The sequence below is a fragment of the Mobula hypostoma genome, chromosome 24, assembly GCF_963921235.1.
Source record: "Mobula hypostoma chromosome 24, sMobHyp1.1, whole genome shotgun sequence".
NCBI lineage: Eukaryota > Metazoa > Chordata > Chondrichthyes > Myliobatiformes > Myliobatidae > Mobula > Mobula hypostoma.
The window spans coordinates 51,293,911-51,310,915 of record NC_086120.1 but is presented as its reverse complement, the minus strand read 5'-3'; the positions used below and the strand labels follow the sequence as shown (position 1 = coordinate 51,310,915).

The window sequence follows — 17,005 nt, the reverse complement described above, 5'->3', positions numbered from 1 at the left end:
GTCTTTGGAGCTTCTGTTGGCCTTTCTGTAGCTTTGGGGTTGCTCAATCCTTTCGCAGCCGGGCTTGGGATCCTCCGCGGCTGAATGGGAGGTGAAAAAATGATGCTTTCGCCCAGAGAGAGACGGGGCCAGGAGCTCCTTGCCTGAGAGGGTGCAGGGAGTTCACATTAGCCACATTTGGTCCTTCTTGTGGAAAGTCTGATTGGTGCTCTAGGCCGTGGGATTAATTGTCGTCTTCCACCTGACACACTCACTTCCATAAATCTACAAAATCACCAGCCTCCCCAGCATCCAGGACATCTTCAAGGAGCAATGGCTCACAAAGGCAGCATGCGTCATTAAGGGCCCCCATCACCCAGGACATACCCTCTTATTGTTACCAGCGAGGAGGAGGTTCAGGAGCCTGAAGGCACACAATGATTTAGGAACAGCTTTTTCTGCCTGCCATCTGATTCCTGAATGAACAATGAACCCACGTACACCAGCTCACTACTTTTTTCCTGTTTCTACTCTACTTATTTAACTTTTTAATATACAGTATATACTTACTGTAATTTACAATTATTACATGTTGCACTGTATATTTTCACAACATATGCCAGTGATACTAAACTTGATTCTGATTCTGATTCTGAAATGGCAGCATTTCTGAGCCAAGGGTCATTGTGTTTTGGCAGCCCACGTTCAATCAGAAACCGGTTTATTACCACCATTTTATACTATGTGAAATATGGTGTTTAGTGGCAGCAGTACAAGGTAGAAGATTACTATAAATTACAAGATAAATAGTATGTGAAAAAAATAACAAGCTGGTGTTCATGAGTTCCGGGACTGTTCAGAAGTCATGGTGGAGGGGACGAAGCTTTTGCTAAATCGTTGAGTGTAGGTCTTCAGGCTCCATTTAGAACAGATGAGGTGAATGGAGGATGTCAGAGGTGGGTGCATGGAACATGCTGGTAGACGCAGTTACAGCAACAAGAACATTTAAAATGCTGTCGGATAGGCACGTGGATGAAAGGGAAATGGGCTGTGTAGAAGCAAGGATCAGATTGATCGAGGAATATAGGTAAGCACCACATTGCGGACCGAAGGGCCTATGTGTGCTGGCCAGCTCTGAAGTGACTGCATTTCAAAAGCATCTTCCACAATCTCGAAAATGGACATTGTAGGAAGGATTCGGGAGATTCAAGAATGGATGTTAATGTGAAAACTAGACTCTTCCATTCAGAGTAACAAAAGTAAGTTGAAGGCTAATTTTAAACACGAGGTTCTGCAGATGCTGGAAATCTAGGGCTCACACACAAAATTCAGGAGCAAGTCAACAGGTCAGGCAGCATCTATGGAAGTGTTTCTGCCCAAAATGTCGACTGTTTATTCATTTCTGTAGTTGCTGTCTGACCTGCTGAGTTCCCTCAACATTTTGTGTGTTGAAAGCTAATCTTGCTGTTCTTTCTGTAATGTATGAATGAATTTTGTCTCTTACCAGGGTGTAATAGGCGTTCAGCTCGTTGTGAGTCTCCTGATGGCGTCTCTCATGCAGAGACTGGTGCCTCATTACTCCATCGGTCGCTGGTTACTCTGCAATGGCAGGTGAGATCTGTCTGGTGAGAGTTAGAGTTCCTTTCCCATTCTGGCTCCCCTCTCACCCTTTCGCCTCTTCTCTCCTGCCCATCACCTGTCTCTGGTACCCTTTCCCCCATGGTCTATTTACCTCTTCCACCTATCACCTCCCCCTGGTGCCCTCCTCCCTTTTCTCCTGTGGTCCACTCTCCTCTCCAATCAGATTCCTTCTTCTCCAGTCATTTACCTTTTCCACCCAGCTTCTTACTGTATCCCCACACACACACCACCTTCCTCACCTGGTTTCACCCATCACCTACCCTCCTTCCACCTCCTTATTCTAGCTTCTTCTCTTTTCCATTCCAGTCCTGATGAAAGATATCATCCAGTGACGTCAACTGTTTATTCCTCTCCATAGATGCTGCCCGGCCTGTTGAGTTTCTCCAGCATTCTGTGTGTGTTGCTCTGGCTGTGTTGGCTCAGTTCCTTTTAGATGTGGTTTGTTAATCCTGTTGATTCATGCCAGTTCTTGCACAAGTTCAGAGTTTATCAGAAACCCTCTGGCTCAATCGAATTAGACAAGACTTTAGTGCAAGGGGTACTGTGCATGTGATTGAATTGTGTTGGTTGTCTGTTGTATCTGACGACGGGAGAGTTCTTTAAAGTGGAAAAGCCACTGGGGAAGTTCCACTGCCTCGAGCGTGAAAGTCTGGGTACAGTGGTACGAGGAGTCATCGCAAACTGGGGGTTTTCCTAGGCTGCAATGGACGACCATGACTTCTTTTGTGCCTTGTCATGCCTATCGCTCTCCATAAATTGTTGCAGACCACTTTTCTGGCCATTTGGATCTCATTGTAGACCTCATTCATCCAGTCTGCCAGAGCTGACTTCACATGCTAAAACAGGCATGTCCCTATCTCACTGGGATATGAGGCCCTCTGGCTACCCTCACCTGGGTTATCTTGCCTTTCAAAGTGGTGTACCAGGGTGTGGCCGCTGTTGCCTGCAACCAGTTAACTAGAACCTTATGTTGAGTGTCCAATGGGAACCAAAAGTGTGTGAGTTCCCCAGATTGTACTCCGTGTGCCCCTTCACCCGAGGCGCTATCCCTCCCTGGACATCCCATACACTCCTGTGAATGAACTCAAGAAACCCTAAAACACTATTCCCAAGAGTGGGTGTGTGGGCCAGTGTCCTGGTCCATATCCTAGGACAGGACTTGCACAGTGAATAATGGGGTCCAGGAAGTTTTGTAGAACAGAGACACAGTACTTATTTCCCTGAAAATGGCAATGGAGGTAGGCAATGTAGTTTGGTATGCTTGCCTTCATTTGAGAGCATTGCTATTTATTTGTATCTGCATTTGCACAGTTTGTTGTTGGTGAGACGTGTTGCTGTTCATGCCACTTAGCTACAGGGAGCTACTGGAGGGCTTGACTTGTAAGGAGAGACTGTGACCGTTTCCCTGGAACACAGGAGGCTGAGGGGTAACCTTACAGAGAAAAAGGATCTAGTGCTTTCTGGGCGTATATGATGAATAAACTATTCTCGGGCTTCCAGCTGAATGCAGGTATCGATTGTAACCAATGTTACGATGACAAACTCTACCATCTTCAGCAGGGATAACGTCTGGGCATGTCTAGTCCAGTGGTAGTTATACCCCCATAGTGCGTCCCTTCTGAGTAATTAGTCATCCGATCAGATTTCCGCTCTCTCACCTTGTTTGCAATCAAATTCCAGTTCTTACTTCGAGTTAGACCTTCATCTTTGTTAAAATTCTTTCCCTCTAGTTTTATGTCAATGGCTTCCTTTACCAGGTGGTCCCAAAAGCCATTGGCGCAACAGAGTAGTTCTGTGCCGTTGAACTCAATCCTGTGGCCATTGAGAAAGCAATGTTCTGCTCCCGTCAATTTCTCTGTGTAACCCAGGGATATAATACCACCGGACTAGCCCAGGCATCATCCCTGAAGAAGATAGCAGAGTTTGTCATCAAAATGTCAGCCTGAGAAGAGATTATTCATTACAAACCGTACAAAGGTTTATGAAATCATGAGGGGCATACACAAGATGAGTGGTGATGATGGGTCCTGTCTTCTTGAGGTATTACCTTCGATGCTGGAGAGGCTAATGCCCGTGGTGGAGCAGGGAGCAGGCTGGGTTTATGACCCTCTACAGCTTTCTCCAATCCCCTACATTGCTGCTTCCATATCAGACGGTGATGCAACCAGTCACTATGTTCTCCATGCTACATCTGTAGAAATGTGTTAGACTTTTTGATGACATACTGAATGTTGCCCAACTCGGCTAGAGATGTGGCCCAGGACTGTGCCGAGCGAGCTAGACTCGGTATTGAATCCACACAGTGTCTGATCCTTGGGATAGAAGGGGAAGTTTTCCAGACTTATGTGGAAATATTCCACCAATTAACTACAGCGAGGACTTTGCTGTACCTTTACACCAGTTCGCCTTTATAATAGATTTGTGTTTTGGTGGCACAGTGACCTGACCAGTTAGCTGCAGTACGTTCCTGGACCCACTGGATTCCCAGTGAGAATAGGGAACTGGTGCTGAATTCAGGATCGTTCAATGTCATTTCCAGTACACAAGTGTAGAGGAGAACAAAATAATTGTTACTTCAAGAAAAACATAATAAGATTAAAAAAAACACAATAAATGTAAAATTGTTGATATACATGATTGATTGTATGTCAATAAAATGACACTAGATACAGAAGTGTCTATACATAGGTGACTTGACAGGAAATGATAAAGTAGTGGTGGTGGGTTAGTGGGTGGAGGTGTTGATCAGCCTTACTGCTTGGGGGAAAGTAACTGTTTCTGAGTCTGGTGGGTGGTCCTGGTGTAGATACTGTGTAGCCTCCTCCCTGATGGGAGTGGGACTAACAGTCCATGAGCAGGCTGGGTGGGATGATGTTGCTGGCCCTTTACCACCACCCTTTCTTGTGTATATGTATGTGTAGGTATAAGCAGGGGCTTTCTCCTCTACTGAATGACTTATCACCATCACCTTCCCACATTCTTGTCCCTGCTTTCTCCTCCACGACCCCCCCCATCTACAACTAACCCACTTCACCCCCACCCTGGGGTATAAACTGTAATCTGCCTTGTACCTGATCTGACATTAATAAATTCAAACTCTATGTGCTCTCGCTTGCCCCACGGGATTCGTGATTTCAGACGGGCGGCATGGTAGTGTTGCAGTTAACATGTTACTTTATAGAGCCACCAATCAGTTCAATTCCCGCCGCTGTCTGTACGTTCCGTCTGTGATCAGGGGTGTTGGTTGTTCTGGTTTCTTCCCACATTCCAAAGACACAAAGGTCAGGGTTAGTGCATAGTGGGCGTGTCACGTTGGCACCAGAAGCATGGCGACACTTGCAGGCTGCCCAGCACATCCTTTTGGACTGCAAATGACTCATTTCACTGTGTTTCAATGTACATGTGACAAATGAAGTTCATTTTTAATCTTACTGTGTCTTCTACTTTGCAGTCTCTTCCGATTTAAGCATCCATCAGATGACGAACTTCGAACCCTAGCGGGAAAACAGAAGCCAAGGCTGAGAAGAGACAGGTTGGTCGAGTTTTGGCATAAGCCAGGGAATAATTCCTGATTAGATCCACTTCCCTCTGGCAGTGAGGAAGAAGCTGTGGGTGACCCTCGAACCCAGGAAGGAAATGAAAAAAGATTATTTCTCTTTTACAAATACTGGATGCGTTTTTGAGCCTGAAAGTTGATAAATTCCAAGTACTCGATAAATATCACAAAATCCCAAAATTTTGAAAGAGATAGGCGCAACAGGTTGTTAATCTCCAAAATTCCATAGATTCTAGGATAGTTCTTGTGGGGTGGGGTTTGCAAATGTGCGCCCATGCTTCAGAAAATATTTTCAAAGTTCAAAGTACATATATGTCACTATATACAACTCAAAGAAACACAAAAAAAGTTAATGAAAGATCACACCCAACAGGTCAAACGAACAACCTATGTGCAAAAGACAAACTGTACAAATACAAAAAAAAGAGAATTAATAATAAATAATTAAGCAATAAATATTGAGAAGATAGATAGATATACTTTATGAATCCCGAGGGAGATTGGGTTTCGTTACAGCCGCACCAACCAAGAATAGAGCATAAATATAGCAATACAAAAACCACAAACAATCAAACAACAAAATGCAAATTATGCCAGATGGAAAATAAGTCCAGGACCAGTCTGTTGGCTCAGGGTGTCTGACCCTCCGCGGGAGGAGCTGCAAGTTCGATGGCCACAGGCAGGAACGACCTCCGGTGCCGCCCAGTGTTGTATCTCAGTGGAATGTGGCCGAAGTCCAACAGTAAAAAGTTCAATATCCGGTCTACAAGCACGTTCCTTGATCGTAATATGACCTGGATTGCACCATCTGTTGTTAACCAGAACAGTAAGCACCCAACTCCCTTACGCTTACCGCTCTCAGAGCACTTCCGGTCAGCGGAAACAGTCTGGAAGCCGTCCATGGAGAAGTTTTGACCAGGAATGTCATGAATGTCATCGGGAACTGAACATGAGATGAAGAGTCCTTGAAAGTGAATCCCTAGGTTGTGGGAACAGTTCAGTGTTGAGTTGAGTGAAGTTATCCCCCCTTGTTCAGGAGGCTGATGTTTGAGGGATAATAACTGTCTCTGAACCTGGTGGGGTCGGTCCTGGGGCTTCTGTACATTCTTCCTGATGGCAGCAGCGAGAGGAGAGCATGGCCTGGATGGTGGGGGTCCCTGATAATGGTTCATGTAGATATGCCTAATGGTGGGAGGGCTTTACCTATGATGGACAAGGCTATACCCACTACTTCCTTTGTAGGATTTTCATACAAGGGCATTGGTATATTCAATTTGAGATCCTGGAAGCTGTTATGTTGATTCAGCCAGCTATTAGGAAGTCAAATAGTATTTGAATTTTCATCTTGTGTTCATAGTTGTACAGCAGGGAATGGACCCTTTGACCCATCACATCCATGCGACCAAAGTAACTTCCTGAGCTACTCCCACTTTCCTGCATTTGGCCTGTATCCTTTTTAACCTTTCATATTGATGTATCTGTCCAAAGATCCTGTAAGCATTGCAATTGCACCTGCCTCAAACACTTCTTTGGCAGCTTGTTCCATTTACCTACCACCTTCTGTATGAGGAAAAGTTGTCCCTCAAATTCCTCTTAACTCTTTCCCCTCTCTCCTTAAATGTGTGACCCCTAACTTTAGACTCCCCTACCCTGGGGGAAAAGACTACCTGTCCGCCTTGTTTATGCCAAGGATGATTTTATAAACCTCTGTACGGTCTCCATTCACCCTCCTTCATAGAAACCATAGAAACTACAGCACAGAAACAGGCCTTTAGGCCCTTCTTGGCTGTGCCGAACCATTTTCTGCCTAGTCCCACTGACCTGCACACGGACCATATCCCTCCATACACCTCCCATCCATGTAACTGTCCAACTTATTCTTAAATGTTAAAAAAGAACCCGCATTTACCACCTCATCTGGCAGCTCCATCCATACTCCCACCACTCTCTGTGTGAAGAAGACCCCCCCAATGTTCCCTTTAAACTTTTCCCCCCTCACCCTAAACCCATGTCCTCTGGTTTTTTTCTTCCCTTGCCTCAGTGGAAAAAGCCTGCTTGCATTCACTCTATCTATACCCATCATAATTTTATATACCTCTATCAAATCTCCCCTCATTCTTCTACGGTCCAGGGAATAAAGTCCTAACCTATTCAACCTTTCTCTGTAACTGAGTTTCTCAAGTCCCGGCAACATCCTTGTAAACCTTCTCTGCACTCTTTCAACCTTATTTATATCCTTCCTGTAATTTGGTGACCAAAACTGAACACAATACTCCAGATTCAGCCTCACCAATGCCTTATACAACCTCATCATAACATTCCAGCTCTTATACTCAATACTTTGATTAATAAAGGCCAATGTACCAAAAGCTCTCTTTACGACCCCATCTACCTGTGACGCCACTTTTAGGGAATTTTGTATCTGTATTCCCAGATCCCTCTGTTCCACTGCACTCCTCAGTGCCTTACCATTAACCCTGTATGTTCTACGTCGGTTTGTCCTTCCAACTTGCAATACCTCACACTTGTCTGTATTAAACTCCATCTGCCATTTTTCAGCCCATTTTTCCAGCTGGTCCAAGTCCCTCTGCAGGCTCTGAAAACCTTCCTCACTGTCTACTACACCTCCAATCTTTGTATCATCAGCAAACTTGCTGATCCAATTTACCACATTATCATCCAGATCATTGATATAGATGACAAATAACAATGGACCCAGCACTGATCCCTGTGGCACACCACTAGTCACAGGCCTCCACTCAGAGAAGCAATTCTCTACCACCACTCTCTGGCTTCTTCCATCAAGCCAATGTCTAATCCAATTTACCATCTCTCCATGTATACCTAGCGACTGAATTTTCCTAACTAACCTCCCATGCGGGACCTTGTCAAAGGCCTTACTGAAGTCCATGTAGACAATATCCACTGCCTTCCCTTCATCCACTTTCCTGGTAACCTCCTTGGAAAAACTCCAATAGATTGGTCAAACATGACCTACCACGCACAAAGCCATGTTGACTCTCCCTAATAAGTCCCTGTCTATCCAAATGCTTGTAGATTCTGTCTCTTAGTACTCCCTCCAATAACTTACCTACTACCGATGTTAAACTTACTGGCCTATAATTTCCCGGATTACTTTTCGATCCTTTTTTAAACAACGGAACAACATGAGCCACTCTCCAATCCTCCGGCACCTCACCTGTAGACAGCGACATTTTAAATATTTCAGCCAGGGCCCCTGCAATTTCAACACTAGTCTCCTTCAAGGTCCGAGGGAACACCCTATCAGGTCCCGGGGATTTATCCACTTTAATTTTCCTCAAGACTGCAAGGACCTCCTCCTTTTCAATCTGTACAGTTTCCATGATCTCACTACTTGTTTCCCTTAATTCCATAGACTTCATGCCAGTTTCCTTAGTAAACACAGACGCAAAAAACCTATTTAAGATCTCCCCCATTTCCTTTGGTTCCGCACATAGCCGACCACTCTGATCTTCAAGAGGACCAATTTTATCCCTTACAATCCTTTTGCTCTTAATATACCTGTAAAAGCTCTTTGGATTATCCTTCACTTTGATTGCCAAGGCAACCTCATGTCTTCTTTTAGCCCTCCTGATTTCTTTCTTAAGTATTTTCTTGCACTTCTTATACTCCTCAAGCACCTTATTTACTCCCTGCTTCCTATAGCTGTCATACAACTCCCTCTTCTTCTTTATCAGAGTTGCAATATCCCTTGAGAACCAAGGTTCCTTATTCCTATTCACCTTGCCTTTAATCCTGACAGGAACATACAAATTCTGCACTCTCAAAATTTCCCCTTTGAAGGCTTCCCACCTACCGATCACATCCATGCCAGAGAACAACCTGTCCCAATCCACGCTTTTTAGATCCTTTCTCATTTCTTCAAATTTGGCCTTCTAGTTAAGAACCTCAACCCTAGGACCAGATCTATCTTTGTCCATGATCAAGTTGAAACTAATGGTGTTATGATCACTGGAACCAAAGTGCTCCCCTACACAGACTTCTGTCACTTGTCCTAACTTGTTTCCTGACAGGAGATCCAATATTGCATCCCCTCTAGTTGGTCCCTCTATATATTGATTTAGAAAACTTTCCTGAACACATTTTACAAACTCTAAACCATCTAGACCACTAACAGTATGGGAGTCCCAATCAATGTATGGAAAATTAAAATCCCCTGGGTGCGGAGTGCATAATTATTTGTCATCTAAATAAACGATCTGGCTGATAAGGTGGTTAAGTGGATCAGTAAATGTGGGAAGGACATCAAGACTGGAGGTGTAGTGGACAATGAGGAAGACTATGACAGCTTGCAGCGGAATCTAGACCAGCTGAAAAACTGGGCTGAAAGATGGCTGATGTAATTTAATGCAGACAAGAGTGAGGTGTTGCACTTCAGTAGGATCAACCAGGGTAGGTCTTTCACAGTGAACGGTAGGACACTGAGGAGTGTGGTAGAACAAAGATCTGGAAGTACAGGTTCATAATTCATTGAGAGTGGTGTCACAGCTTGACGGGGTCTTGAGGAAAGCTTTTGGCACATTAGTCTTCATAATTCAAAGCATTGTGTACAGGAAATGGGATGTTATGTTGAAGTTCCATAAGATATTGGTGAGGCCAAATTTGGAGTTTCTTGGGTCACCTTCCTACAGGATAGATGTAAATAACATTGAAGGAGCACAGAGAAAATTTACAAGGTTGTTGCTGGGTCTGGAGGACCTGAATTATGTGGAAAGTTTGAAAAGGTTAGGACTTTATTCCTTGGAACATAGAAGATTGAGAGGAGAATTGATAGAGGTACTGTATACAAAATTGAGGTTATATAGATAGAGTAACTCCAAGCACGCTTTGCCACTGAGATTGGGTGAGACTACAGGAGGTTATGGGTTAAGGATGAAAGGTGAAATGTTTAGGGGGAACATGAGGGGAAACTCCTTCATGGGAGTGTGGAATGAGCTGCCAGTTCAAGTAGTGCAATTTCAACAGTTAAGAGACATGGAAGGTAGGGATATGGAGGGCAATGGTCCCAGTACAGATTGACGGTTGTAGCAGTTTAAATGGTTCACCATTGACTGGATTATCTGAAGAGCTTGTTTCTGTGCTGTACTTTTCTATTGCTAAGACTATCTGCACACCTTCAAACCCCACTGCCTGCATTTTCTTCCAAATAGATGATGAACAGCAGGGGACCCAGCACACCTCTGCTCACAGACCAACAACCCTTCCAGCAAGCCCATTTTGATTTCCAGTGGATAGCTCACCCTGAAACCCATGTGATCTAATGTTCTGGACCTGGCTACCATATGGGACGCTGTCAAAAGCCTTGCTAAGCATGAAGTAGACTATGTCTCTTGCCCTGTCCTCGTCAATCCTTTTGGTTCCCTCCAACAAAATCGGTCAAGTAATGCTGATGCTTTGTAAGGCATTAGTTATACTGCACTTAGAGTACTGTGAGCAGCTTTAGGCCCCGTATCTAACAAAGAATGTGCTGGCATTGGAGAGGGTCCAAAGGCATGTTTGGTCGCAGTGGCCTCTCTGGGTCTAGCAAATGGTGCAAGTGTCATGAACATTTGTCTTGTGATTTCAAACCCTCATTAGACATTGGTAATACAAATACTGCAAGTCTGGTTCATTGGTGAGAGCAGCAGTGGCACAGCTGAGTGGCCCCAGTTGTGTGGGAGCTGGGCCCTGCTGGCCCGCTCTTCCGTCAGTACTGATCAACAGTGGTTGCTCCCTGCACGACTAACAGGATTGCCTTCATCTGCGACTGACTCAACTTGAGACAAGCTGGATTGTCTTTGCCTGCGACTGACAGTGTGAGACAAGCTGGATTGTCTTTGTCTGCGACTGACTCCGCGTGAGACAAGCTGGATTGTCTTTGCCTGCGACTGACTCCGCGTGAGACAAGCTGGATTGTCTTTGCCTGCGACTGACTCCGCGTGAGACAAGCTGGATTGTCTTTGCCTGCGACTGACTCCGCGTGAGACAAGCTGGATTGTCTTTGCCTGCGACTGACTCCGCGTGAGACAAGTTGGATTGTCTTTGCCTGCGACTGACTCCGCGTGAGACAAGCTGAATTGTCTTTGCCTGCGACTGACTCCGCGTGAGACAAGCTGGATTGTCTTTGCCTGCGACTGACTCCGCGTGAGACAAGCTGGATTGTCTTTGCCTGCGACTGACTCCGCGTGAGACAAGCTGGATTGTCTTTGCCTGCGACTGACTCCGCGTGAGACAAGCTGGATTGTCTTTGCCTGCGACTGACTCCGCGTGAGACAAGCTGGATTGTCTTTGCCTGCGACTGACTCCGCGTGAGACAAGCTGGATTGTCTTTGCCTGCGACTGACTCCGCGTGAGACAAGCTGGATTGTCTTTGCCTGCGACTGACTCCGCGTGAGACAAGCTGGATTGTCTTTGCCTGCGACTGACAGTGTGAGACAAGCTGGATTGTCTTTACCTGCAATTGACAGTGTGAGACAAGCTGGATTGTCTTTGCCTGCGACTGACAGTGTGAGACAAGCTGGATTGTCTTTGTCTTCAATTGACTCTGTAAAACAAGCTGGATTGTCTTTGTCTGCAATTGACAGTGTGAGACAAGCTGGATTGTCTTTGTCTGCGACTGACAGTGTGAGACAAGCTGGATTGTCTTTGCCTGCGACTGACAGTGTGAGACAAGCTGGATTGTCTTTGTCTTCAATTGACTCTGTAAAACAAGCTGGATTGTCTTTGTCTGCAATTGACAGTGTGAGACAAGCTGGATTGTCTTTGTCTGCGACTGACAGTGTGAGACAAGCTGGATTGTCTTTGTCTGCGACTGACAGTGTGAGACAAGCTGGATTGTCTTTGTCTGCGACTGACAGTGTGAGACAAGCTGGATTGTCTTTGTCTGCGACTGACAGTGTGAGACAAGCTGGATTGTCTTTGCCTGCGACTGACAGTGTGAGACAAGCTGGATTGTCTTTGTCTGCGACTGACAGTGTTAGACAAGCTGGATTGTCTTTGCCTGCGACTGACAGTGTGAGACAAGCTGGATTGTCTTTGCCTGCGACTGACAGTGTGAGACAAGCTGGATTGTCTTTGTCTGCGACTGACAGTGTGAGACAAGCTGGATTGTCTTTGTCTGCGACTGACAGTGTTAGACAAGCTGGATTGTCTTTGCCTGCGACTGACAGTGTGAGACAAGCTGGATTGTCTTTGCCTGCGACTGACAGTGTGAGACAAGCTGGATTGTCTTTGCCTGCAATTGACAGTGTGAGACAAGCTGGATTGTCTTTGCCTGCGACTGACAGTGTGAGACAAGCTGGATTGTCTTTGTCTGCGACTGACAGTGTGAGACAAGCTGGATTGTCTTTGTCTTCAATTGACTCTGTAAAACAAGCTGGATTGTCTTTGTCTGCAATTGACAGTGTGAGACAAGCTGGATTGTCTTTGTCTGCGACTGACAGTGTGAGACAAGCTGGATTGTCTTTGTCTGCGACTGACAGTGTGAGACAAGCTGGATTGTCTTTGTCTGCGACTGACAGTGTGAGACAAGCTGGATTGTCTTTGTCTGCGACTGACAGTGTGAGACAAGCTGGATTGTCTTTGTCTGCGACTGACAGTGTGAGACAAGCTGGATTGTCTTTGTCTGCGACTGACAGTGTGAGACAAGCTGGATTGTCTTCGTCTGCAATTGACAGCGTGAGACAAGCTGGATTGTCTTTGTCTGCGACTGACTCCGCGTGAGACAAGCTGGATTGTCTTTGCCTGCGACTGACTCCGCGTGAGACAAGCTGGATTGTCTTTGCCTGCGACTGACTCCGCGTGAGACAAGCTGGATTGTCTTTGCCTGCGACTGACTCCGCGTGAGACAAGCTGGATTGTCTTTGCCTGCGACTGACTCCGCGTTAGACAAGCTGGATTGTCTTTGCCTGCGACTGACAGTGTTAGACAAGCTGGATTGTCTTTGCCTGCGACTGACAGTGTGAGACAAGCTGGATTGTCTTTGCCTGCGACTGACTCCGCGTGAGACAAGCTGGATTGTCTTTGCCTGCGACTGACTCCGCGTGAGACAAGCTGGATTGTCTTTGCCTGCGACTGACTCCGCGTGAGACAAGCTGGATTGTCTTTGCCTGCGACTGACTCCGCGTGAGACAAGCTGGATTGTCTTTGCCTGCGACTGACTCCGCGTGAGACAAGCTGGATTGTCTTTGCCTGCGACTGACAGTGTGAGACAAGCTGGATTGTCTTTACCTGCAATTGACAGTGTGAGACAAGCTGGATTGTCTTTGCCTGCGACTGACAGTGTGAGACAAGCTGGATTGTCTTTGTCTTCAATTGACTCTGTAAAACAAGCTGGATTGTCTTTGTCTGCAATTGACAGTGTGAGACAAGCTGGATTGTCTTTGTCTGCGACTGACAGTGTGAGACAAGCTGGATTGTCTTTGCCTGCGACTGACAGTGTGAGACAAGCTGGATTGTCTTTGCCTGCGACTGACAGTGTGAGACAAGCTGGATTGCCTTTGCCTGCAATTGACAGTGTGAGACAAGCTGGATTGTCTTTGTCTGCAATTGACTCTGTGTAAAACAAGCTGGATTGTCTTTGTCTTCAATTGACAGTGTGAGACAAGCTGGATTGTCTTTGTCTGCGACTGACAGTGTGAGACAAGCTGGATTGTCTTTGTCTGCGACTGACAGTGTGAGACAAGCTGGATTGTCTTTGTCTGCGACTGACAGTGTGAGACAAGCTGGATTGTCTTTGCCTGGACTGACAGTGTGAGACAAGCTGGATTGTCTTTGCCTGCGACTGACTCCGCGTGAGACAAGCTGGATTGTCTTTGCCTGCGACTGACTCCGCGTGAGACAAGCTGGATTGTCTTTGCCTGCGACTGACTCCGCGTGAGACAAGCTGGATTGTCTTTGCCTGCGACTGACAGTGTGAGACAAGCTGGATTGTCTTTGCCTGCGACTGACAGTGTGAGACAAGCTGGATTGTCTTTGCCTGCGACTGACAGTGTGAGACAAGCTGGATTGCCTTTGCCTGCAATTAACAGTGTGAGACAAGCTGGATTGTCTTTGTCTGCAATTGACTCTGTGTAAAACAAGCTGGATTGTCTTTGTCTTCAATTGACTCTGTAAAACAAGCTGGATTGTCTTTGTCTGCAATTGACAGTGTGAGACAAGCTGGATTGTCTTTGTCTGCGACTGACAGTGTGAGACAAGCTGGATTGTCTTTGTCTGCGACTGACAGTGTGAGACAAGCTGGATTGTCTTTGTCTGCGACTGACAGTGTGAGACAAGCTGGATTGTCTTTGTCTGCGACTGACAGTGTGAGACAAGCTGGATTGTCTTTGTCTGCGACTGACAGTGTGAGACAAGCTGGATTGTCTTTGTCTGCGACTGACAGTGTGAGACAAGCTGGATTGTCTTTGTCTGCGACTGACTCCGCGTGAGACAAGCTGGATTGTCTTTGTCTGCGACTGACAGTGTGAGACAAGCTGGATTGTCTTTGTCTGCGACTGACTCCGCGTGAGACAAGCTGGATTGTCTTTGTCTGCGACTGACTCCGCGTGAGACAAGCTGGATTGTCTTTGTCTGCGACTGACTCCGCGTGAGACAAGCTGGATTGTCTTTGTCTGCGACTGACTCCGCGTGAGACAAGCTGGATTGTCTTTGTCTGCGACTGACAGTGTGAGACAAGCTGGATTGTCTTTGTCTGCGACTGACAGTGTGAGACAAGCTGGATTGTCTTTGTCTGCGACTGACAATGTGAGACAAGCTGGATTGTCTTTGCCTGCAATTGAGAGTGTGAGACAAGCTGGATTGTCTTTGTCTGCGACTAATTACAAATATAAAACATAAAATAATTGATTGTATAATTATTCACATATCCCTACCCTTGATATGACATACCAAAGTATCACTAGTGCCGCCAGTTGGTTTTAGAAGTCACATTATTATATGGAGATCACCTGTGTGCAGTCGAGGTGTTTCAATTGATTGTAGTAAAACTGCAGCTCTATCTGGAAGGTCCAGCTGCTAGTGAGTCAGTATCCTGGCAAAAACTATACCATGAAGATAACTCCGCAAAACGATTAATGAAAAACACAGGTCAGGAGATGGTTACAAGGAAATTTCCAAGTCACTGAATATCCCTCGGAGTAGTGTTAAGTCAATCATCAAGAAATGGAAAGGGTTTGACACTTGTAAACCTGCCAGAAGCAGATCGTTGTCAAAAACTGAGTGACCGTGCGAGAAGGGGATGAGTGAGGGAGGGCACCATGAGACCTATGACAACTTTGGAGGAGTTACAAGTTTCAGTGGCTGAGCTGGGAGAGACTGCGAATACAACAACTGTTATCTGAGTGCTTCGCCAGTCGCAGCTATATGGGAAAGTGGCAAAGAGAAAACCACTGTTAGAAAAAAAAAAGTCACATGAAATCTCAGCTATAATTTCCCAGAAGGCATTTGGGAGACTCTGAAGTCAGCTGGAAGAAGGTTCTATGGTCTGATGAAACCAAATTTGAGCTTTTTGGTCATAAGACTAAACGCCATGTTTGGCGTAAGCCAAACACCACACATCATCAAAAACACTCCATCCCAACTGTGAAGTATGGTGATGGCTGCATCATGCTGTGGGGATGCTTCACTGCAGCAGGCCCTGGAGGCTTGTGAAGGTAGAGGGTAAAATGAATGCAGCAAAATACAGGGAAATCCTGGAGGAAAACCTGATGCAGTCTGCAAGAGATCTGCAACTTGAGAGAAGGTTTGTTTTCCAGCAAGACAATGACCCCAAGCATAAAACCAAAGCTGCACAGGATTGGCTTAAAAACAGCAAAGTTAATATCCTGGACTGGCCAAGTCAGAGTCCAGATCTCAATCCAAATGAGAATTTGTGGCTGGATTTGAAAAGGGCTGTTCGTTCATGATCCCTATGCAATCTGACAGAGCTTGAGCAGTTTTGTAAAGAGAATAGGGGAAAATTGCAGTGTCCAGATGTGCAAAGCTGATAGAGACCCAAGGCTGTAATTGTTGTCAAAAGATACATCTACAAATACTGACTTCAAGGGGGTGAATGTTTATGCAATCAATGGTTTTGTGACTCATATTTGTAATTAATTTCGATCACTTTGTAGAGATGTGTTTTCACTTCGACATGAAAGAGTCTTTTTCTGTTGATCATGGTCAAAAAAAGCCAAATTAAATCCACTGTGATTCAGTTTTGTAAAAGAACGAAACTTGAAAACTTCTAAGGAGGAGTGAATACTTTTTATAGGCACTCTATGTGCTGTCGTAACTGTATGAGCTCCGTGCTGTGTGTGACTGTATGTACTGTACACCTTAGCTCCAGAGGAACAATGTTTCATTTGGCTGTATTCTTGTGCATGGTTGAGCGACAATTGAACTTGAGGCTCACGAGATTCATCCCAGGAATGAAAGGGTTAATGTATGATCAGTGTTTGATGGCTTTGGGCCTGTGGACACTGGAGTTTAGCATAACGAAGCGGGGTCTCATTGAAACCTACCAAACATTGGAAGGTCTAGATGGAGTGGATGTTTCTGATAGAGGGGTAATCTAGGACCAGAGGGCACGGCCTCAGAATAGAAGGGCGTCCATTTAGAACAGAGATGAGGAGGAATTCTTTAGCAAGAGGATGGTGAATTTCTGGAATTCAATGCCACAGGCAGCTTGTAGAGGCCTTTTGCATCTCCCCCTCCCCCTCCAGCTTTCAAATCCCTTACTCACTCTTCCTTCAGTTAGTCCTGACGAAGGGTCTCTGCCTGAAACGTCGACTGCGCCTCTTCCTATAGATGCTGCTTGGCCTACTGCGT

At 45.7% G+C, this 17,005-nt stretch overlaps 1 protein-coding gene across 2 annotated transcripts in view; it reads left to right on the top strand.

Annotated features, from left to right (window-relative positions):
* Nucleotides 1-17,005, top strand: part of tmem161a (transmembrane protein 161A) — a 250,910-nt gene that overhangs the window by 193,995 nt on the left and 39,910 nt on the right. For both annotated transcript variants that reach the window (XM_063032710.1, XM_063032709.1), the window contains 2 exons: nt 1,487-1,590; nt 5,072-5,152. In XM_063032710.1, coding sequence (XP_062888780.1) covers nt 1,523-1,590; nt 5,072-5,152 — 149 coding nt within the window. In that variant the 5' untranslated portion in view covers nt 1,487-1,522. The remainder of the gene's footprint in view (nt 1-1,486; nt 1,591-5,071; nt 5,153-17,005) is intronic.